The sequence below is a fragment of the Moschus berezovskii genome, chromosome 4 (assembly GCF_049115385.1).
Source record: "Moschus berezovskii isolate FMDL1 chromosome 4, NW_MosBer_1.0, whole genome shotgun sequence".
NCBI lineage: Eukaryota > Metazoa > Chordata > Mammalia > Artiodactyla > Moschidae > Moschus > Moschus berezovskii.
The window spans coordinates 92007658-92033602 of NC_142463.1; the positions used below are offsets into that span (position 1 = coordinate 92007658).

Consider the following 25945-nt stretch of genomic DNA (forward strand, 5'->3'; position numbering starts at 1 on the left):
AGAGCAGTAATTGTAGTCATGCTGAGGTGGTTTTGAAAAAGAGCTTTGTCACTTATTAGCTGTGTGATCTTGAATAAGTTGCTAAACCCTCTAGCAGTTGCCATGGAGTTGTTATGATGAATACTGTAAGCACTTTATAAAGGTGTTGTTTTAATTTTTGATCTTTGGGAGCTCAGACATGAGTACAGAGATCAAGAAATAGACATGTGGTTGGAGATTTCCTAGAACAATCAGTTAATAATTTTACCCACTTATTAATAAGTGTCCTATATGTGATATTTCATTGAGCACTGTAAAAATCTAACCAGAACATCAAAGTCCTAGATTCTGAACATAAATGGAGTCTATTGTCTTATTTTTACATTTACACATTTACAAAGGTATTATTTTTCTAGTGATTTCTAGTGATTTCATTACCAACAGTATTCAAATATTTTTATCTTATTTGAAATGTGAAAATACTTGAAAAACAATGATGACAGGAGCCTATTACAATGATTGGTACATAGTAGGTGCTCAATAAATGTCTGTTAAACTGAGAGCTATTCTGGGACTTCAGTTGGCTGCTCACAGGGTTGGATACAGACCTAGGAATTCCTGATGTAATATCCTGCATAAGTAAGGAATGACTAATTCAGTGCTGAATCAAGGTCAGCTATAAATTTAATGTTTTAAAACATAATGATTCACAGAGAAGATTACACCTAAGTTTCCTTCAGTAGCCAGGATATTTTTTATGTATTATATACTATCTTCAGAAAGTATATACCAAAAAGCAAACTCATTAAAAATGCAGAAAATTTCCAGAGCCTTGTGTCATGTTTAAAGTAAAAGCACATCAAATCTGAAATATTTTTAAGTTAGAAACATTAGAAGCTGTGAACAACATTGTGCTTTCAGCACCCCAAAAAAATCAGTCCCCTTTGCTCTGTCCCTCAGCCATGAGAGGCCAACTTCTTCTAGCAAATCAAAAGATAAAAACCATGGTATTTGCAAAGATAGGGAACAAATACTTACATATGCCAATGTTACTATAGTTGCTTTTGTGTAAGACAGCAAAATTAATAATATTAATTGCTTTTATTTATATTATTTTTTTCAATAATCCTAGGAGATAGATAGTATTATTCCTACTTTATGAGGTAGAAAACCGTATAGCTTTAATAGGATAATTTTCTAAAATATGAAATTTTTATACTGAAGGAGAGACCCAATTGTTTCTTTTTGGATTGCTTTCTATAGATTCATTTGTCAGTCAATGTTTGGCTGATACATCAAAATAATGGATGACTAGTACAGAAACACTCCCTTGGAAGTAAAGTTCAAATTTCATCACTGGCTTGTAGAGAAAAATTTACCGGGAGGCATAAAAGACAACTAAACAGCTATGTGAACTAAGGGAATAGTTCAAGTCTGAACTTATGAGGTTCATAAGCAAATTCCAGAATGCCTTAAGTCATATCAAGGTTGAAGGAGAATTGAAAGCAAAACACCTTAAGTACTCTTGGGTATTAAAGCTCCACATTAATAAAAACTTGTTCGTTTTATCATAAAGACAGAAAAAATACTCTAAGAATATACAATATAATCAAACTAAACCCCCCAGAACATCCCTCCTCTCATAGCTCCTAGAATTTGCAAATGAGTAGACCCCTAGAAATAACAAAGTCCTGCCAAAACACAAACTCTCTGTTCTTACAGCCTATGGCTCTGACAATACAAAATAATAACTTGATTTTATTCACATTTCTATGAAAGCTTGCCTTATATTATCAGGCAATTTCTGTAATGATTTGGGGGGCATTATTTTAGATTAAATGTATTAGCCTAATGTAATACACTCTTGCGTATTGATGTTCCACAATTAAAGATTCATTCCTTTGCCTTAAATATCCTTGTTCCCATTAAAATAGAAAAACAGCACCTACTATCACCACCCTCTCCTGAGGAAAGAAAATATTTCTAACACTAACGACCTTCTAATTGCCAAAGTCAATGGATTCTTCTCAGTAATTACCTTACTTAATACCTTGGATACTCCGCCTCACTTGGAATTTTTTTTCTCCTTTTAGTTTCCAGGATATCTAGTTCTGGTTCTTGTCCTGTCTCAGAGCACTCCTTCACTGAATCTTCTGACTCCTTATCGGCCACCCATTCCTTAGAAATTTTCATCATGGTTCACCTTTAATTTACATCTCACACTCTATACAGTTCCCCTTAGTGACCTCATTCACTCCCAGAAAATAATAACCCCTAAGTCAGTTATGTGATGTAGAGGGAAAGAGATATTTTGGTAATTTTGTTTACACGATCTGATCCTGTCGCTAGGCCATAGCAGATTGGATTAGGGATGAACACCTGGGTAAACCTGATTTACTCTCCCAGAAGTTTTAGAAGCAGGATTGAGATATTCTTCATTCTATATTATCCTCCTGAATTGATGACATGTAAATTCAGAGCTGCATCTCTGAATTTAGCCAGGGTATCAAGCCAGGCTATGTGAGTGTCTAAGAAAGGGAGAGCCAAACTGCAAAGAGAAAGATAAAAATGAAGCAGATACACTGAGAGAAGCAGAAATGAAAGTTCATACAAAGAAAAGATGGAGTTGGGGAATGAAAAAGGAAAGTGAGAATAGGAGAGACTGAGAAAGGCAGTCAGAGACAGAGATACACAGAAAACTGACTCCTGGAAATCCTGACAGCCTTCTGGTTCTGGTTTCTTCCAAGGTGCAACTATAAATGTTGCCTTTGCGTTCTCTGAGATAACTCAGCCTTCTTCCAATAAATTCTCTTTATTTTTAAGCTAACTTGAAGTGGCTCTCTTATACCCAAAGAGTGCTTACAACATTTACTACTTATAAAACATATATTTAATAATATACATATTATATATAACTTACAAACATATCTTAACCCCATGTATGTAGAGATATAAAATATAAAGGCTATGTAGGTATATGTTAAATAGATTACATAATAAAATATTTAAGCATATAATACATACATGGATGTGTGTGTGTATGGTTGACATGTCACATATGCAACATACTCAAAAATAAAAATTGTGGGAGAAAAATATCAGCATACCCAACTTCCATAAGCCCTCCTAAGTTTTTATCTATCTGTTTGAACTTTTCAGTTCTTAAGTCTGATGGCTGTAAAACTGCAACTTTCCTTTCTAGACTTTAGTTCTAATGGACCCAGAATTGTAAAAACTGTGGTATAGATTTATAAGAGGAAACTAGTGTTTATAACTGTCAGCATCCTTACGTATCAGTTAAATCATAAAAAGGATAATTAAACAGAAATTTACCAGCTCATACAGAAAAAGAGTGAGTGGATGATAAGGCAGCTGAGACAAAAAGCACAGACTATTCTTTCAAAAGTTAGCTTCCTAAAAGCAGGAACTAGACAAAAACACTTTCAGCAATCATAACCCTATGTATTTCTTGTTCTCCTCTTGACTCTTTGACTATTTCGTTTTTTTTTTTAAATATTGAAAAGTACAGTCCCTCCAATTTCACTCTACCTTGCAAAGATTATTTTGACTGTTCTGGGTCCTTTAACATGTCATATACATTTTGGGATCAGCTTATCAATTTGTAAGAACTGTATTGAATTAATAGATCAATTAGAAGAGAATTGTCACAAAAATAATATTGGGGCTTCCAATCCATAAACATGGACTATCTCTCTATTTAGATTTTCTTTAATTCTTCTAAGCAGTATTTAGTGGATTTTAAAAATCTCACATTTCTTTTAATTTATTCCTAAACTGTTCTTTTTGATGCTACTCTCGTTGGGTCTGTTTTCTAGTTTTCATTTTGGATTATTCATTGCTGGTATATAAATATATGACTGAGTTTTATATATATATATATATATATATCTCAATATTATATCCTGCAACCTTGCTGAACTAGTTTATTAGTTCTAATAGTTCCGTTCCGTCGCTCAGTCGTGTCCGACTCTTTGCGACCCGTGGACTCGGCTTCTCCGTTCATGGGATTCCCCAGGCAAGAATACTGGAGTGGGTTACCATTTCCTTCTCCAGGGGATCTTCCCGACCCAGGGATCGAACCCAGGTCTCCCGCATTGGAGGCAGACACTTTAACCTCTGAGCCACCAAGGAAGCTTTTATGGAATTCATGAAGATTATGTCAACTGTGAATAAAAACAGTTTTACTTCTTTCTTTAGAACATGAATGCCTTTTATTTCTTTTTCTTGCTTGATGGCATTAACTAGAACCTTTACTACAATGCGGAAGAGAAGAGCACAGACATCCTTGTCTTGTTCCTGATCTTAGGGGGAAAGCATTCAATCTTTCACCATTAAGTATGATGTTAGCTGTGGGTTTTTCATAGATGCTCTTTATCAGGTTGAGCAAGTTCCCTTTTATTCCCAGTTTGTTCAGAATTTTTATCATGAATGGGTATAGGATTTTTGTCAAATGCTATTCTCCATCTATTGTCCTTTATGCTATTACATTTTCAGATGTTAAAGCAACCTCACATTTGTGAGGTAAATCCCAATTGGCCATGGAGCATAGTCCTTTTTATATGTTGGTGGATTCAGTTTGCTAACATTTTGTTGAAGACATTTGTGTCTATGTTCATGAGAGATATTGTTCTATAGCTTTCTTGTAATGTTTTGTCTGACTGTGTTGTCAGGGTAATGCTGGTCTCACAGAATGAGCTGGAGAGTGCTCCTTCTTCATTTTCTGAAAAGAGTTTGTGAAGGATTGGTATTATTTCTTCTCTGACTGCTTGTAAGAAAAGAAAAACAAAAACTTTCATCTGTGTGTCCTTCATTGCACCAAGTACAAGCTTTTACAACAAAAATATAAAAAAATGAACTAAATTATGCAACCCTATCCAAGAACTGGTTAAAACAGTATTTAAACAGTATCCTGAACTTCAACCAGAGGTACTTTTAAAATGGGAGAATACTATGAAAAATAATCTCACAACTAATTTTCAGTTTAGAAAAACTTGAATAAATTTACTTACGAGGTAATAGCTCTCTATCAGCAGTCTCTGTGCAGCTGGGATAAGGATAAAATAGATGGCCTTTCTCTAATGGGTATGGAATCATTCTAAAAGCTGAGGGAAAAAATATACATTTGTTGACATGCAATTCAATCTCACGTTCATCATCTACTATAATCAAAGCTATTTTGGAGATGTATTTTTATTAAAATGTCTCACAGCATTTTTAAAATTTATTAAAAAAAAAATATTTGTTCAGTTGTGCCCGGTCTTAGCTGTAGCATACGGGATCTTCAATCTTCAAGGAAGTATGGGGGATCTTTTTTTTTTTTTTTTGTGGCATGTGCAATCTAGTTCCTGGACTACAGGTGGAACCTGGGCCCCTGGCATTGGGAGCATGGAGTCTTAGACATTGGACCACCAGGGAAGTCCCCCACATAGCATTTGTTTTCTTTTTTAGAGACGCATTTTACATGAAAAAAACAAAATATGCAGAGGAACAAATAAGAAGAATAAAATTTATTTAGAGAATAGTGAATGTTCTAACTGAAATAAAAAATAAAACTGAAGGGAGTAGTGGACGATAAGACTGGCTATGTCCTTCTTGCCTCAGTCTCCTCATTACAAACACAAAACACTTAACTCTCCACATGTGAATTCCACTTCTTAGGGAAATCACACATCTGTTGTAGTCATAACCTCTGTCAACCTAAGAGTTTTCAATGGATCCTAACTTCATATTTGAGCTGATAACAAAGTTTTCTGTAAGCAGAGCTTAATTTAGATCAGGGGTCACCAAAGTACCTAAATTAAGTATCTAAAGGGGTCACCTTTGGTCAGACCTGGACCACTGTTTTTGTAAATAAAATTATATTAGAATATAGCCATGTCTCCTCATTTATATATTATAAAAGGCTGCTTTCATGCTGTAAGAGTTGGGTAATTGTGACAGAGACTATGGCCCACAAAGACTAAATATTCACCAACTGGTCCTTTACAGAAAAAGTTTATGCATCCTTTATCTAGATTATTATCCATTCCTACAGATTTCTTAAAGAAGACATCTTTATTGATCTCCTCAACTATCAAAATTATAAGGTTTTTGTTTTTCCTTTAGTGCTTGGATCTATGAACTTTTGACAAAATACGGATTTTTGTTTTGCTACAATAAAATACAGTGACTTTTCCAAAGTCACAGAGCAAATTAAATCAGTGACACTAGGAAATCATTCATTAAGATGATTATTCACGAAGCACAGAATCAATCATATACTTATGGAGAACGTCCTACGTGCCAAGCAGGCTAGGCATTGATGACACATACAAAGTGAGTAAGATAGACTACGTAGTTTTGAGAAGCTTGGGAACTACTGGAGAAAAAGCAAAAGAAAATCTAAGTACCCCAAAACAGCAAGCTCCTCAGTTTGAGTAGTTCTGCTTTCGTTAATCTGTATATTGTCCATATCAAGCACAGTGCCTAACGCTCAGCAAACATTAATACAGCGGTTCCCAAATTTTCTTGATTCAAGGACAATTGTTACGTAACAATTACATGTGGTGCCCTTCATGTCTCAGTAATTTGCTATGATGCCCCGATGCTGTAACAATTTACCTAACAATTGTTACGCTGTAACAATAAGTGGTCGGAGAAGGCAATGGCAAGCCACTCCAGTACTCTTGCCTGGAGGATCCCATGGATGGAGGAGCCTGGTGGGCTGCAGTCCGTGGGGTCGCTGAGGGTCGGACACGACTGAGCGACTTCACTTTCACTTTTCACTTTCACACATTGGAGAAGGATATGGCAACCCACTCCAGTGTTCTTGCCTGGAGAATCCCAGGGATGGGGGAGCCTGGTGGGCTTCGGTCTAAGAGGTCACACAGAGTCGGACACGACTGAAGTGACTCAGCAGCAGCAGCAGCAACAATAAGTGGTATTTAACAATTCCACTTATTAAGTAGTGGGTCTGATCAATTTCAAAAGTTTTTGCTCTATCAGCTTAGCAGCAAGTTGAAAAAAATACACATAAATTAAAGGGAAAAAGTTATTTCATTTTTAAATCACCATCATTTCTCCCTTATGGGATATATGAGCCTGTTGGACACCACATAATTTCTCAAACCTCAGAATCACTTTAGATAATACCATCCTCATTTCCTGTTCCACACTGAGTTTTGTGAGGTACTTCCTTTAATCATAGCAACTAACAAAAACCCAGCTTTGAAAAGCTATGACAACACTGAAAGAAAACAGAGAATACTGTTGAAACCTTTAACTATCTAGAGCTACAGTTTGAATGGTATACTGCTGCGTTTCTATAAAAATTTAAAATCTCATGGCACTCTGTGAATTTACTATAATATCCAAAAATGCCTCAGTGCACTGTTTGAGAACTGAGGAGGTTAACAAGTTTTAGTTGTTATTTAGAATGTGCACAAGGCTATGGTTTTTCCAGTGGTCATGTATGGATGTGAGAGTTGGACTGTGAAGAAAGCTGATCGCCGAAGAATCAATGCTTTTGAACTGTGGTGTTGGAGAAGACTCTTGAGAGTCCCTTATACTGCAAGGAGATCCAACCAGTCCATTCTAAAGGAGATCAATCCTGGATGTTCATTGGAGGGACTGATGCTAAAGCTGAAGCTGCAATACTTTGGCCACCTCATGCGACGAGTTGACTCACTGGAAAAGACTCTGATGCTGGGAAAGGTTGGGGGCGGGAGGAGAAGGGGACGACGGAGAATGAGATGGCTGGATGGCATCACCGACTCTGTGGACATGAGTTTGAGTGTACTCCGGGAGTTGGTGATGGACAGGGAGGCCTGGCGTGCTGTGATTCATGGGGTCGCGGAGAGTCGGACACGACTGAGCGACTGAACTGAACTGAACTGAATTTTAAGAAGTTGAGAGATCTGGTAGGTAGTGGAAAATAATCCAATTTTCCAAAGAAATATACAAATGGCCAATTAACACATAAAAATATGTTCAACATTATTAATTATTAGGGAAATGCAAATCAAAATGAGGTACTATTTCATACCCATTAGGGTGCTATTACCAAAAACCAGAAAATAACAAGTATTGGCAAGGATATAAAGAAAGTGAAACCCCTGTGCATTGCAAGTGGAATGTTAAATGGTTCAGCTGCTATAGAAAATAGTACGGTCGTTCCTCAAAGAATTAAACACAAAATTATATGATCTAGCAGTTCCACTTCTATGAGGACACCCAAAATAATTGAAAGCAAGAACTTAAACAGGTATTTATGCACCCATGTTCACAGCAGCATTATCCACAATAGCCAAAAGGTGGAAACAGCCCAAATGTCCACTGATGGGTGAATGGATAAACAAAATTTTGTATACACTTACAATGGAATATTATTCATCCTTAAAAAGAATAAAACTCTTACACATACTTCAACAATATGGTAAATGAAATAAGCCACATATAAAAGGACAAGTGTATGATTTCACTTATATGAGATACCTAGAGTAGTCAAACTCATAGAGACAAAAAATAGAATGGTTACCAGGGGGCTGGGAAGGAGGAAAGAATGAGGAGTTATATTTCAGTAGGTACAGAATTTCAGTTTGGGGTGATGAAAAAACCCTGGATGGATGATGGTGATGGCTGCACAACAATGTACATGTATTTCACAGACCTGAGCATTTTAAAATGTTTAAAATGCTTTTATGTTATATATATTTTACCACAATTTAAAAATTGGGGAGGGGAGGATTTCCCTGCTGGTTCAGTAGCTAAGACTCAAAGCTCTCAATGCAGGGGGCATGGATTCAATCCCTGGTCAGGGAACTAGATCCTACACGCCATAACTAAGACCTGGTACAGTCATCATATAAATTTTTAAAAATAAATATTTTTTTTAAATTTTTTAAAGAATTAAGTTGATTTCAGTAATGAAAAAAAAGTTTCATATTGTACACATCTCAAAACCAAAAAAAGTCTAATTTAAAAAATATTAGAATAGCAAGGCACATTAAAAAATAAAGGAAAGGATATAAATTTTCATTTTCTTTCCCTATAAATATTTAATTCAAGTGAACATACAGCAGAATACCCAAACAGTTTTTCATTATGCTTTCCCTAAATTTGGTTTTAATATAAGCACATTACACATTTCTTCTACCAATAAATCAATAAACACCACAGAGTTCACTTTCAAACCAATCTGAACAATAAATCCTTAAGGAAACCCAGACAATCTCATTTAAAAAAGACTGCCTGTGAATGCAATGAATAGTCAGAAAGATTAGCATTGCATTTGGAAAAGAATACTTACTGCCTTCCCACGTGCACTGTAACAGATTAAGAGCACCTTCTATTCTCTTCCAGTGCTGAAGATGAAAGAAAGCATAGGCAATTGCTTCACTATCACCCCGTTTCAGAATGTGTTCTGGAGGTAAAATGAGACTTTTCATCTCTAGTAAATACTAGAAAAATAACATACACACATAGACACCACACACAAAAAAAGAAAAATTATGTTAAATTCAAACATCCACAAAAGTGTAGATTCAAATTTCATAAACTTACCTTGATTTAAAAAACAAACATTAAGCTAGTTGAAATGACAAGAAGGTCTTACTGACAACATGTATAAAATGTTTGTATATATGCAAATCCCAAAGACCAGAATACGCCTAAAGGTAAAAATAAGGTAATAAATGACTTATGTGCAACTTTAAATACAAAACGGAAACTAAGCTAAAGAAATAATATGTGAGAAAATAATTTATTTTTCCAAAAAAGAATAAATGTAAAATACAATTTTGGAACAACATGTTGTGACAACATTTTTTTATTTCTCTTTTACACTGTGTGTGTGTGCGTGAGTGTGTGTGTGTGTTTTAGTCACTCAGTTGTGTCCAACTCTGTAACCCCATGGACTACAGCCTTTCTCTTTTACAGTGTGTGTGTTTTAGTCACTCAGTGGTGTCCAACTCTGTGACCCCATGGACTACAGCCTTTCTCTTTTACTGTGTGTGTGTGTGTGTTCTAGTCACTCAATGGTGTCCAACTCTGTAATCCCATGGACTACAGCCCACCAGGCTCCTCTGTCCATAGAATTCTCCAGGCAAGATACGGGAGTGGGTTGCCCTTTTACAGTGAAGGAATTTAATTGTTAAGAAGTTCAATTCTTAAATGTAGTGCAAAGCACTATGCTTGTTAGGGAATGCAAAGACACTATTCTCTGGAGCCTCCTAATGTAATGAGAGAGACAGATTTGGGCGGGGGGGGGGGGGGGGCGCCATGCTACGCAGCTTCTAAGATCTTTGTTCCCCAATCTGGGATCAAATCTGGCCCCTTGGCAGTTGAAAGCACAGATTCCCAACCAATGGACCACCAGGGAATTCCCAAGAAAGACAGATTCCTTAAATTAATTATAATCAGACTATGTGCTTTACTATAGGTATAGATGCATATAGAAATATGGATAGGAGGTATTACTTTTTAATTTAGCTTTTAATAGCAGCTTTATTGAGATATAATTTACATACTTTACAGTTCACCCATTTAAAGTACACAATTCAACAGTTTTTAGTGCATTAACAGATATGTGCAACCATCACAACAATTTCAGAATATTTTCATCACTTCCAAAGGAAACCCAAATGTATATTAGTGTAGCCACTACAGAAAACAGTAGGAGGTTCCTCAAAAAACTAAAAATAGTTACTATATGATCCGGCAATCCTACTCCTGGCATATATCTGGAGTAAACTATAATTTGAAAACATTCATACACCTCAATGTTCATTGTGGCAATATGTACAATAGCCAACTAAATGTCCACTGACAGATGAATGGATAAAGATGTTGTGTATATATATATAAAATACGTATATGTATATATATATAATGGAATACTATTCAGCCATAAGAAAGAATGAAATAATGCAGCAACATGGATGGACTTGGGATGATCATACTTAATGAACTAATTTAGAAAGACAAATATCATATGGTATCACTTATATGTGGAATCTAAAATATGACACAAATGAACTTTTATGAAATGGAAACAGACTCACAGACACAGAGAACAGACTTATGGAAGCCAGGGGAAGGGAGATGGGAGAGGAATGAATTGGGAGTTCGAGATCCACAGATGCAAACGATTATAGAGAGAATGGATAAACAGCAAAATTCCATTTAGCACAGGGAAATATATTTAATATCCTGTGATAAATAATAATGGAAAAGAATATGAAGAAGAATGTATATATATGTATAATGAAATCACTTTGCTCTACAGTAGAAATTAAAACAATGTAAATTAACTATTAGTTCAGTTCAATCGCTCAGTTGTGTCCGACTCTTCGTGACGCCATGAATCACAGCACACCAGGCCTCCCTGTCCATCACCAACTCCCGGAGTTCACTCAAACTCATGTCCATCAAGTCGATGATGCCATCCATCCATCTCATTCTCTGTCGTCCCCGTCTCCTCCCGCCCCCAATCCCTCCGAGCATCAGAGTCTTTTCCAGTGAGTCAACTTATCGCATGAGGTGGCCAAAGTACTGGAGTTTCAGTTTTAGCATCAGTCCTTCCAGTAAACACCCAGGATTATACTTCAATAAAATTTCAGTTCAGTTCAGTCACTCAGTCGTGTCCGACTCTTTGTGACCCCATGAATCACAGCACGCCAGGCCTCCCTGTCCATCACCAACTCCCGGATCAATAAAATAACTTTTAAAAAAAAGAAACACCATACTCTTTCATTATCACCCCTCTCCACTCCCAACCTCCCTCAGCTCTAAGCAACCACTAATATACTTTCTGTCTCTATAGATTTGCCCATGCCAGATATATGATACAAACAGAATCATTTAATATATGGTATTTTGTGACTGGTTTAATTCACTTAGCGTATATCCATGTTGTAGTATGTATCAGGACACCATTCTTTTTGTGGAATAATATTATACAAAATAATATTCCATTGTATAATATAAAATAATAAATATAAATAATAATATAAATCATATTCCATTATATGGACAGACCACATTTGTTTGTCCATTCATCATTTGATGGACATTTGGTTTTCACTTTTTGGCTATTGTGAATAGTACTACAATAAACACTGATGCTGTGCTATACTCAATATGTCAGCAAATTTGGAAAACTCAGCTGTGGCCACAGGACTGGAAAAGGTCAGTTTTCATTCCAATCCCAAAGAAAGGCAATGCCAAAGAATGCTCCAACTACCGCACAATTGCACTCCTCTCACACGCTAGTAAAGTAATGCTCAAAATTCTCCAAGCCAGGCTTCAGTGATATGTGAACCGTGAACTTCCAGATGTTCAAGCTGGTTTTAGAAAAGGCAGAGGAACCAGAGATCAAATTGCCAACATCCACTGGATCATGGAAAAAGCAAGAGAGCTCCAGAAAAACATCTATTTCTGCTTTACTGACTATGCCAAAGCCTTTGACTGGGTGGATCACCACAAACTGTGGAAATTCTGAAAGAGATGTGAATACCAGACCACCTGACCTGCCTCTTGAGAAACCCGTATGCACGTCAGGAAGCAACAGTTAGAACAGGACATGGAACAACAGACTGGTTCCAAACAGGAAAAGGAGTACATCAAGGCTGTATATTGTCACCCTGCTTATTTAAAACATCAAGGCTGTATACTGTCACCCTGTTTATTTAACTTATATGCAGAGTACATCATGAAATTAAAAGATGCTTACTCCTTGGAAGGAAAGTTATGATCAACCTAGATAGCATATTAAAAAGCAGAGACATTACTTTGCCAACAAAGGTCCATCTAGTCAAGGCTATGGTTTTTCCAGTGGTCATGTATGGATGTGAGAGTTGGACTATGAAGAAAGCTGATCGCTGAAGAATTGATGCTTTTGAACTGTGGTGTTGGAGAAGACTCTTGAGAGTCCCTTGGACTGCAAGGAGATCCAACCAGTCCATTCTAAAGGAGATCAGTCCTGGGTGTTCATTCGAAGGACTGATGCTAAAGCTGAAGCTTCAATACCTCATGCGACGAGTTGACTCACTGGAAAAGACTCTGATGCTGGGAGGAATTGGGGGCAGCAGGAGAAGGGGACGACAGAGAATGAGATGGCTGGATGGCATTACCGACTCGATGGACATGAGTTGAGTGAACTCCGGGAGTTGGTGATAGACAGGGAGGCTTGGCATGCTGTGATTCATGGGGTCGCAAAGAGTCGGACACGACTGAGTGACTGAACTAGAACTAACTAGAGTATATTATGAAAAACACTGGGCTGGATGAAGCACAAGCTGGAATCAAGATTGCCAGGAGAAATATCAATACCTCACATATGCAGATGATACCACCCTTATGGCAGAAAGTGAAGAACTAAAGAGCCTCTTGATGAAAGTTAAAGAGGAGAGTGAAAAAGCTGGCTTAAAGCTCAACATTCAGAAAACTTAAATCATGGCATCTGGTCCCATTAATTCATGGCAAATAGATGGGAAAACAGTGGCTGACTTCATTTTTCTGGGCTCCAAAATCACTGCAGATGCTGATTGCAGCCATGAAATCAAAAGACGCTTACTCCTTGGAAGGAACATTATGACCAACCTAGACAGGATATTAAAAAGCAGAGATATTACTTTGCCAACAAAGATCCGTCTAGTCAAGGCTATGGTTTTTCCAGTGGTTATGTATGGATGTGATAGTTGGACTGTAAAGAAAACTGAGCGCCGAAGAATTTATGCTTTTGAATTGTGGTGTTGGAGAAGACTCTTGGGAGTCCCTTGGACTGCAAGGAGATCCAACCAGTCAATTCTAAAGGAGATCAGTCCTGGGTGTTCATTGGAAGGAATGATGTTGAAGCTGAAACTCCAATACTTTGGCCACGTGATGCAAAGAACTGACTCATTTGTAAAGACCCTGATGCTGGGAAAGATTGAGGGCAGGAGGAGAAGGGGATGACAGAGGATGAGACGGTTGGATGGCATCACCGACTCTATGGACATGAGTTTGGGTAAACTCTGGGAGTTAGTGATGGACAGGGAGGCCTGGCGTGCTGTGGTTCATGGGGTCGCAAAGAGTCAGACACAACTGAGAGACTGAAATAAACTGAACCATTGTGTATGGATTTTTATGTGAACAAAGGTTTTCATCTCTCTTGGGTTACTAGGAGTGGAATTGCTATGTCATATGTTTCTTTCGTTCGTTCGTTCGTTCCGTTGCTCAGTCGTGTCCGACTCTTTGTGACCCCGTGGACTGTAACCTACCAGGCTTCTCCATCCATGGGATTCTCCAGGCAAGAATACTGGAGTGGGTTACCATTTCCTTCTCCAGGGGATCTTCCCGACCCAGGGATCGAACCCAGGTCTCCCGCATGGGAGGCAAACGCTTTAACCTCTGAGCCACCAGGGAAGTCTATGTTTAAGAGGTATTAATTATGTTTTAAACCACTGATGGGCTTCCCTGGTGGCTCAGCTGGTAAAGAATCCGCCTGCAATGTGGGAGACCTGGGTTTGATCCCTGGGTTGGGAAGATCCCCTGGAGAAGGGAAAGGCTGCCCACTCCAGTATTCTGGCTTGGAGAATTCCATAGACTGTATAGTCCATGGGGTTGCAAAGAGTTGGACTCAACTGAGCAAATTTCACTTTCCCTTTGTGGAAGTGGTGGAAAGTGGTAGAAAGGTGGAAAGTGGATAGCAGATTGAGAGGTAGGGAGAAGAATATGAAGATATATTCATTGCATAGGGCCAACTTGAATCTGGAGCCTAAAGAGCATAGTACCAGCTGCATTTAAGTAAGTGAGCATGCCTGTTAAAGTTATAACCTATAAATTCTTATTCACATATGAAATGAAATTCTATCTTAAACTCTTGAAGAAATGCTTCCCTTAATATTACAATCCATATCAAAAGCAGTATAATCACAGTTATTGCATTAGTCAAATATACTAATTACATGAAGAAAGATGCAAAATTAACTACGTGTGGTGGGGGTCTTCCCAGGTGGCACTAGAGCGGGTTCAATCCCTGGGTTGGGAAGATCCCCTGGAGAAGGGCATGGCAATCCACTCCACTATTCTTTCTTGCCTGGAGAATCCAATGGACAGAGGAGCCTAGTGGGCTACAGTCCATAGGATCGCAAAGAATTGGACATGACTGAAACAACTTAGCACACATGCACAGTGGTGGGTTAGTTGCTAAGTCGTGTCCAATTCTTGCAACCCCATGGACTGTAGCCCTCCAGGCTCCCCTGTCCATAGGATTTTCCAAGCAAGAATACTGGAGTGGTTGCCAATTCCTTCTCCAGTGGATATTCCCATCCAAGGGATCGAACCCCGCTCTCCTGCAATGCAGGCAGATTCTTTACTGACTGAGCTACCAGGGAAGCCAACTTTTACACCATTTTTATTATTAAAGTAGTCAACTTAAAATCTTTTAAAAATAGTTAGCCAGCTTCTTCCAATGACTGAGACCAGAGTATACCTCCTCAGTTAACTACTTCTTCCAAAGACTGAGGCACCTCCCCTACTAGAATAGGTTTGAAACCACCTTTTTGGGTCTCAATAATTTGATACCAAATTATGTGTCATACGGTGCAAACCAAATTAATGTATATTATAAAATATAAAAAGAGAGACATTCCAAAGGTGTTTTAAAAGATATATCCTTCCATTTCAATAATGAGATAAACAGCATAAATTCAACAGTTGAATTTGTGAAACACTGTGTAAAACTACTATAAACAGGAAGAATTATAAAAATAAAAATTTATAGTACTTTCAAATTTTAACTTAGATTATTAATCACTACATAGGGACTCATGGCATTAATACATATAAAGTAATTTTTCTTTTTTGTTTATGGAATGTGCCTTTCCAACACTTACTGGGCTGAGTGCTCATCTTTAATTATCCTTTATTTCTATAACCCAATAAAGCTGAAATTAAAAAGCAAAAAGATAGAATAATTACTCTTAGTCTTGATGTCTCTGGCTCTCTCCTCAAAGTGTAAGAATGCAGTCTGCTCATCAATTTATTTTAGCAGATGTCACAAGCTATGAGATTATTTACTAATCCAGTTTGGGGACTTAACATTTCCCATTCAGTTTCTTAAAGGAATGCAGCAGAGGTTGTGTCCTGGTCAAGCAAAGCCCATTTGCTGCCTGGCTGGGTTCTCTACCCTTAGTGCCTTGGACCTATATTCAGGAGGGTAATATTCTTTCTAATCCTCTTTAATCCTTGCCCATTTTTTTTAAAACACAGTAAAAGATCACTCACACCAGGCAGCTGTGGGAAAATGGACTCAAATACCTGACCTCTGACATGACTCCTTATGCTCTTTGCAAGTGCACTAAGAGCTTCTTCAGTAGGAAGCAAAGAAAATGAGGCAATCACACTGGAATCTCCATCATAAAAAGAATATCTTATTTTCAGAGAGGTTCAATACTTAAGTCCTTTCTATCAGAATTTTGCTTTATTTTACAGATAAAAACATTTCCAATTATTTTCAGTTTTAGAATTCTGAAGCTTTAGACTAATGCCTATCTTTGCTAAGCCACTCAGCAATTATATTAACAATTATTCAGTAAAACTTATAAAAAGTATCAATTTAATATATATAAAAATACTTTTAGCAATTATTCATATATATCTATACTTCTCACTGAGCAATATTCTAAGTGAAAATTCAGATAGTCATCAAATAGATATGATACCTTTATTAGAAAATGATACTTTAGGATTTTCTATTAAAAATCTTTATTATTTAATCATGAAAAAATTGTTTCCTTATGCTACCTTATTTTTACTATCATGTCTTACCTACCAGCAAATGTCCTTTACAATTTTACTTTAAACTAAAGCAATTCTTATGTTTTAGTTTACAATAGGACACTGAAATAAAATTTCACCCTCAAAATATAAAGAAAAATTTTCAGCTTAAAGAAAATATACTTAAAATAGCCAATTATAGGATTATTACTTATGTCATCCACAAAGTACTATTCAGGAAATTTTGCTACCCAGAAAAAGCTGTAAGTTATTACACAGTAGAATCATATCCTTTATATTCTACTTCAGCATCTAGCATACTACACTATCCACCCAAAGCAGGCCCTAAAACAATTATTAACTGACTGGATCTGAGATATATATATATATATATATCTCAAAAATGTCTTCAAACTCATACCTGTACTTCAGTTTTTACTTAAAGATATTTTCTAACTTTCTGGGCAAACTTAGGACAAAATGAAAATAAATTCAAGACTTTATTTCTGTTTGAAGAATGAAGAATATGAAATGTTAAAAACTGAGGGGTAATTTGGTTTGGTCTTTTCTTTTTTGCTTATGAAAGGACATACTTAAAAGTACATAAATGCAAACACTCCAGAGTCACATAGAAAAGAATATATTACAAGACTGGCGATAAAAGAAAATAAAGATAATAATCTGATTTACATTTGTCTGGATTTATTTTAAGTATAACATAAAAAACTACTTTTCTTAAATATAGCATCAAATTGTTATACAACTACTTTTTACTTCACAATATGTCTTGTGTATCTTTTTCTGTCTCTATATAGATCTAACACATTATTTTACAATATAGTACAGTATTCCATTAAAAGTTGAGTTCTTTTATAAGTTAAGAAATAAGGTCATGCTGAAATTATACTTCTGTCATTAAAAGGCCAAAAGTGACATAATGTAGCAAAATTCACAAAATATTAAATAGCTTTAAAATATGATGGGATCTAAAATTTTATATTCTTTACCTAAGATGTAGGTCTTTATAGTACTACAAATCTAAATTACAAACATATCTATTCACCAAACATTTACTGAATGCCCATTATGTGCTAAGTAGAATATCAGACACAAAATGATGCTAAGACAAAAGTCCAGCTTTTTTAAAAAGCTCACAAATAACTAAGGGAGAAACATATAAACAGACCATATATAAATATATATTTAATCATATACATGTGTTTAAGGCACTAAACAAACAGAAGAAAGAACATTATCTCTGCTTGGAAAAAGTGGAAAAGACATCTCTATAAAGGAGGCATCAGATAAGCAGGATCTCGAAGAATGAGTAGACACCTGCCAAGTAGAGAAGAGATTGAGCACATATATAATGGTAGGGAGTTATAACGAGACCTAACTAATTCAGGGAATAGTAGTGCTAGAGGTAAGCAACAAAGCAGAAGTGGCAAGGAGCGAGATTGGAGACAGGTACTGGGCCCAGACTATGAAGGGCTTCTACACACCCAGTACTAAGGGGTTGGTCTTTATCCTATAGGGAATATGGAACAAGCAGAGCTCTTTAGCAGAGTAAGGTTTGCTATTTAGATTAATAACTCTGGCAATAGCCATAGTAGAGAGGGATGGATGGCATGGAGACCACTGAGAAATCTGTTTTAATAGACCAAGCAAATGGAGGGGATATGCAGATAGATGATTCATTTTGCTGTTCAGTAAAAGTCCCTTGTACTGCAAGGAGATCCAACCAGTCCATTCTAAAGGAGATCAATCCTGGGTGTTCACTGGAAGGACTGATGCTAAAGCTGAAACTGCAATACTTCGGCCACCTCATGCGACGAGTTGACTCACTGGAAAAGACTCTGATGCTGGGAAAGGTTGGGGGCGGGAGGAGAAGGGGACAACAGAGAATGAGATGGCTGGATGGCATCACCGACTCTGTGGACATGAGTTTGCGTGAACTCCGGGAGTTGGTGATGGACAGGGAGGCCTGGAGTGCTGTGATTCATGGGGTCGCGGAGAGTCGGACACGACTGAGCGACTGAACTGAACTGAAAAGCTAACACAACATTGTAAAGCAACTATACTCCTATAAAAGTTAATTTAAAAAAAGCAGAGAATATCTGGCAACAAATACACCAGACAGAAACAGTGGTTACACGAGAGAAGTAGAACTGAGAGAGGAAAAACAGGGGATTATTTTACTTTATAACTTCTAAAGAGTATGAATTAAAAAAAAAAATTCATTACTTTGATAACAATAATTTTTTAAAAGAACAAGCAGCAAAGGTGCACAATAAGCAGTGACAGTAGGGATGGAGTATATAGTTAGATGTGAAAGACATTTCAAAGGATATGAGTTGGTAATTTGGAAAGGACAGAGTAAAGGTTAATTAGAGAAGAGAATAATAAAGCCTTATATAAATCAAAATATAGAAATAGAAAGGAGAGGCAAGTTGGAGGAAAAAACTAAAAAAAAAATTTTTTAAATCTACTTTGAGACATACTGAAATGTCTGAGGTACCTATTAGATATCCAGGTAAAAATTTCCACAACTAGATAGAAATGCAAATCTCTTAGACAAGGAAGAAAGCCAGAGTTCAAAGAAATATATTTGGAAATTACCAGCAAATAAAACACAGTCAAAGACATAAACCAAAACTAACACCTAGTATGTGCTACAGGTCCTTCCAGATTAGCTCCAAATCACTTTCTCATTCTATCGGGAATAAATCAGAAATTGCTGGGGCCAATTTTAACTAGTACTCAACTATGGACAATATACTCAAATAATCACTCAAGTCTCTTGCTTTTCACTAAAAACAATAAAAATTAAAGCTACTTTGGGAGCTATAGTTAAAAAGACATAATGATGTATGGTCTGATGGTTTCCTTCATAACTCTATACCTATGCTTACACTCAAATTCACTTTAATTTTGAATTGCTTTGATCTTTATAATTTATCTCTAGATTACTTTGTTTCTATTACTTTGCAAATCTTACAACAGCTTTTGACCAAAAGCAATATAATTCTGACCTGAAGTAATGATAATGCTTTATAATCTTCCTCTTAAAAGAAGAGGTTAAAGAAAAATCTCTCTGAAGGCATCTGAAATTAAGGTACTTTGCTCTTGATCAGTCATGCACATCAAGAACCAATTTATCTCTGCAATTAGTTTTCTCAGTGCACATTCTATGAGATTGGACAGGCAGGCTGAATGCAAAGATTCCACATGGAGATGAATTATAGGAGAGACTAAAGAAAATCCCCAGATAGAAAGAAAAAACAACTGCTATCTGAATAAACTGAAAAAACATGATACTACCTAATAGCCTCAGGAGCAAAGTGAAAGTCATCTTACATTAAAAAGAGAGGGAATGGGGGCTAAACAGCACATCATCCTATGGAGCAACACCTCAAGAAATAAGCATTTGATATCTCAACCCTTCCAACTTGTCCACAGTAAAATGTAATGGGAAGCAAAAGGTTCACTGTGCTCTAGGAATGGGTCACAGACTTTAATACCACTTCCCTCTTCTCTCTGTACTCCTGCTATGCCACTCAGAACCTCAGTCAAGTGCCCCTTCCCATCCTCTCTTACACATGCTGCTATAATATAGGTAGTATGGCCAAAGAAATGTAAACCTGCTGCTAAAGACCCAGTAGCTTCTCTGATGGACGGGTCTCATCCTATAGGCTTCAATTTCTGACCATCCAGAATGGATTTTACCTTTTATGTATTAATTTATTTTAAAAATTCCCCTTATACTTATAAAAGCCACCTGGCATGGTCTACTTTCTTAGCAGCACAATGCCAAAACCAGTTTTAATATAAAACAAGAAATAATAACTTTTAAAAGCTACAGATTACATATTCCTAAATATGTACTCAAGTTGTAGAGATTTACTAAACAGGTTTTTGTCATTGTTTTGTTTTTAAATGTTCTATATCACTCTTCTCTCAAGAGCTTCTTCTGTAAGACAAAATAAATTGTCCTCAGGGTATCAAGTAATTCAAATTGGTTAATTCCTGTCTCACCTAACTATCTTCACCTTCACCCCTTTTCAACAAAGGAATCCCCAAATCTCATACATTCTAAAGTACTAAAATAATATTCACAAAGAAAGAGGACAAACTGGAACAGCTTAAACAGGAAGAGAAAATGGTAACAGAGCATAATAAAGCAATGATAGCTGTAATAATCTATACTGTTGCCTGATACTCTGACATTGTTAGTAGTAGTAGTAGTGTCAGTCGCTCAGTCGTGTCCAACTCTTTGCGACTCTGACTCTTGGCGACCACACAGACTGTATAGCTCACCAGGCTCCTCTGTCCATGGGAGTCTCCAGGAAAGAAAACTGGAGTGGGTTGCCCTTCCCTTCTCCAGAGGATCTTCCCAAACCAGGGATCAAATTTTAAGAACTTCACAAATATAATCTCATTTTATTAGGAGGCATGATACTTTGACAGTGCTTTCCATGTTGAATCATATCTTTTTTTTCTTTATTGAGGTATAATTTAAAACTATAAAACACTAGTGAAAGTAATCAAACAGGATACTAACAGATGGAGAACTATACCGTGTTCGTGGATTGGAAGAATAAATATTGTAAAAATGAGTATACTACCCAAAGTAATCTATACATTCAAAGCAATCCCTATCAAGCTACCAACGATATTTTTCACAGAACTAGAACAAATAATCTCACAATTTGTATGGAAATACAAAAAACCTCGAATAGCCAAAGCAATCTTGAAAAAGAAAAATGGAACTGGGGGAATTAACCTGCCGGACTTCAGGCTCTACTACAAAGCCACAGTCATCAAGACAGTATGGTACTGGCATAAAGACAGAAATATAGATCAATGGAACAAAATTGAAAGCCCAGAGATAAATCCACGCACCTATGGACACCTTATCTCTGACAAAGGAGGCAAGAATATACAATGGAGAATAAGACTGTCTCTTTAACAAGTGGTGCTGGGAAAACTGGTCAGCCACTTGTAAAAGAATGAAACTAGAACACTTCCTAACACCATACACCAAAATAAACTCAAAATGGATTAGAGAGCTAAATGTAAGACCAGAAACTATAAAACTCCTAGAGGAGAACGTAGGCAAAACACTCTCTGACATAAATCACAGCAGGATCCTCCAAGACCCACCTCCCAGAATATTGGAAATAAAAGCAAAAATAAACAAATGGGACCTAATTAAAATCAAAAGCTTCTGCACAATGAAGGAAACTATAAGCAAGGTGAAAAGACAGCCTTCAGAATGGGAGAAAATAATAGCAAATGAAGCAACTGATAAAGGATTAATCTCCAAAATATACAAGCAGCTCCTGCAGCTCAATTCCAGAAAAATAAATGACCCAATCAGAAAATGGACCAAAGAACTAAACAGACATTGCTCCAAAGAAGACTTACAGATGGCTAAGAAACACATGAAAAAATGCTCAACATCCCTCATAATCAGAGAAATGCAAATCAAAACCACAATGAGACCGTTTCACACCAGTCAGAATGGCTGCTATCCAAAAGTCTACATGCGAGAGACGCCCGGCTCCGGCGGCGCAGGCGCAGACGCGGGAGACACCCGGCTCCGGCGGCGCAGGCGCAGACGCGGGAGACGCCCGGCTCCGGCGCAACCGACCACGTGCAGAATCGTGGCTGAGATGAGCTACCCCGCGCCCAGGGTTGGGGCGGTGGCCGAGAGGAGCTGTACCGTGTCCAGGAGGCGGTGGCTGCTTGGGCACTGGAGGGCCGAGAGGAGCTGATCCACATTCAAAGCAGGAGGGGCGGCCTTGAGGAGATACCCCTCGTCCAAGGTAAGGTACAGCGGCTGCACCTTGCTGGAGCAGCTGGGAAGAGATACTCCACGACCAAGTGGAATATAAGAATCCAGTGTTCTGGGGAGAAGGAACAAGATGGCGGAGGGATAAGATGGCAAGACCACTTTCTCCCCCACAAATTCATCAAAAGAACATTTGAACGTGGAGTAAAGTCCACAGAACAACTTCTGAATACTGGCAGAGGACATCAGGCTCCCAGAAAAGCAGCCCATTGTCTTCTAAAGGAGAGAGAAGAAATCCAGCTGCACCCACCAGAACACCGACACATGCTTCCCTAACCAGGTAACCCGGACAAGTCACCCGTCCAACCCCACACACAGCGAAGAAACTACATAATAAAGAGAACTCCACAAACTGCAAGAAGAGGGAAAGGCCACCCCAAGCAAAGCAATATAAGCAAGATGAAGAGGCAGAGAAATATCCAGCAAGTAAAGGAACAAGATGATTGCCCACCAACACAAACAAAAGAAGAAGATATAGGGAATTTACCTGATAAAGAATTTCAAATTTTGATGGTGAAAATGATTCAAAATCTTGAAAGCAAAATGGAGTTACAGATAAATAACCTGGAGAAAAGGATTGAGAAGATGGAAGAAAGATTTAATAAGGACTTAGAAGAAATAAAAAAGAGTCAATATACAATGAATAATGCAATAGATGACATCAGAAACACTCTGGAGGGAACAAACAGTAGAATAACAGAGGCAGAAGACAGGATAAGCGAACTAGAAGATAGAATTGTAGAAATAAATGAAACAGAGAGGAAAAAAGAAAAACGAATTAAAAGAAATGAGGACAATATTAGAGACCTCTGGGACAATGTTAAACGCTCCAACATTCGAATCATAGGAGTCCCAGAAGAAGAAGACAAAAAGAAAGACCATGAGAGAATACTTGAGGAGATAATAGTTGAAAACTTCCCTAAAATGGGGAAAGAAATAATCACCCAAGTCCAAGAAACTCAGAGAGTCCCCAACAGGATAAACCCAAGGCGAAATACTCCAAGACACATATTAATCAAATTAACAAAGATCAAACACAAAGAACAAATATTAAAAGCAGCAAGGGAAAAGCAGCAAATAACACATAAGGGGATTCCCATAAGGATAACAGCTGATCTTTCAACAGAAACTCTTCAGGCCAGAAGGGAGTGGCAAGACATACTTAACGTGATGAAAGAAAATACCCTACAGCCCAGATTATTATACCCAGCAAGGATCTCATTCAAATATGAAGGAGAAATCAAAAGCTTTACAGACAAGCAAAAGCTGAGGAAATTCAGCATCACCAAACCAGCTCTCCAACAAATGCTGAAGGATCTTCTATAGATAGGAAACACAGAAAAAGTGTATAAACTTGAACCCAAAGCAATAAAGAAAATGGCTACGGGATCGTACTTATCAATAATTACCTTAAACGTAAATGGGTTGAAATTTTCAAAAAGGCTAGGAAACAATTCTCATAGCCATCAATAGTTCAGTGTTGAGTTCATGAATAGTTTTTAAAGTTTGGGACAAAAAAATAAATAAATAAATAAAGTTTGGGACAAACTGTAGTATTTGCTATTTGAAGTACTATTTGTAATTGGCATATTACAATGTAACATTGGTCTTCATTTCCAACTTAAAATGCCTAAAAATGCCTAACAGGTTTTTAGATTTGTGAATTTTAATTGAAATGTATTTTACGATGTCCTGCAGAAATATTGAAATATTTCAGAGAACTTATTCACTGTACATTTAATTTATTTTATTTATTAAAGTTATGAACTGTAGGAAGTTCTACTTGTTGGGTCAAATGCTTGTTGCTTCAAATGCTTGTTGCATTTGAAGTGCTAGTTACAAGAAAATCAAATACCTTCAATGTATAAATGCTATTAAGTTTTTAAAGGACTCTGGAGTATAAGTAAGTTTGTTTAAAGAAATTTAGTCTGTTCAACTTGAAAAAAAAAATAAAATTGGATTATTTGATTTAAAAAAAAAATAAAAAATAAACAGCACAGTCTTTTATATATTGTTAAAAGTTAAAAAAAAAATTCATTACAGCAAGGTTAGTTAGACACATGATGGATGCAGCTTTAATCCTGCCATATATTATTACAGTTAAAATGTAAATGATGAAAAATATTTTGTGCTTATCAGCATTTATGTGGAAATGTGTTTTACAGTGATATATGGTGTTATATTTCTATTATTGTGATGAAAAAGAAAACAATACAAAAAGACGAAGTGTTTATTAAAACATGAAAAAAGAAAAAGAAATAAATGGGTTTTGCAGCACTGAAGAGATTATAGAAAGTAAATAAGCTAGATCAGACCTGTTTTATGTAGTAATTTTATAGTTTATTTTAATTATTTCAGTTGTAAAATATTGTTATACTGTTAATTAGTTCTGATTGTTCATATTAAACTATTGTAATGCAAATAAATAAATAAATAAGGAAAAAAAAAAACAAAACAAAAGTCTACATGCAATAAATGCTGGAGAGGGTGTGGAGAGAAGGGAACCTTCTCACACTGTTGGTGGGAATGCAAACTAGTACAGCCACTATGGAGAACAGTGTGGAGATTCCTCAAAAAACTGGACATAGAACTGCCATATGATCCAGCAATCGCACTCCTGGGCATACACACAGAGGAAACCAGAATGGAAAGAGACTCATGTACTCCAGTGTTCATCGCAGCACTGTTTATAATAGCCAGGACATGGAAGCAACCTAGATGTCCATCTGGAGACGAATGGATAATAAAGCTTTGGTACATATACACAATGGAGTATTACTCAGCCATTAAAAAGAATGCATTTGAATTAGTTCTAATGAGGTGGATGAAACTAGAGCCTATTATACAGAGTGAAGTAAGCCAGAAAGAAAAACACCAATACAGTATACTAACGCATATATATGGAATTTAGAAAGATGGAAATGATAACCCTGTATATGAGACAGCAAAAGAGACACAGATGTAAGAACAGTCTTTGGGACTCTGTGGGAGAGGGTGAGGGTGGGATGGTTTGGGAGAATGGCATTGAAACATGTATATTATCATATGTGAAACGAATCGCCAGTTCAGGGTCGATGCATGATACAGGATGCTCGGGGCTGGTATGTGGGGATAACCCAGAGGGAGGATAAGGGGAGGAGGGAGGTGGGAGGGGGGTTCAGGAGGGGGAACTCATGTACACCCGGGGCGGATTCATGTCAATGTATGTCAAAACCAACAAATATAATATTGTAAAATAATTAGCCTCCAATAAAAATTAAAAAAATAAATAAAAAACAAAAACAGTAAAATGCACAGGCTTTAAGTATGCAGTTCAGTGACTTTTTAAAAACACAAACAAGCAACACCATCACC

At 36.9% G+C, this 25945-nt stretch overlaps 1 protein-coding gene across 10 annotated transcripts in view; it reads right to left on the reverse strand.

Annotated features, from left to right (window-relative positions):
• Positions 1-25945, reverse strand: part of ST7L (suppression of tumorigenicity 7 like) — a 116730-nt gene that overhangs the window by 32445 nt on the left and 58340 nt on the right. For 9 of the 10 annotated variants that reach the window (XM_088835574.1, XM_088835579.1, XM_088835576.1 and 6 more), the window contains 2 exons: positions 9287-9437; positions 5010-5102 (listed from right to left, as the gene is read on the reverse strand). In XM_088835574.1, the coding sequence (XP_088691700.1) occupies positions 5010-5102; positions 9287-9437 (244 nt within the window). The remainder of the gene's footprint in view (positions 1-5009; positions 5103-9286; positions 9438-25945) is intronic. The other variant, XM_055401642.2, reaches the window with a different exon arrangement.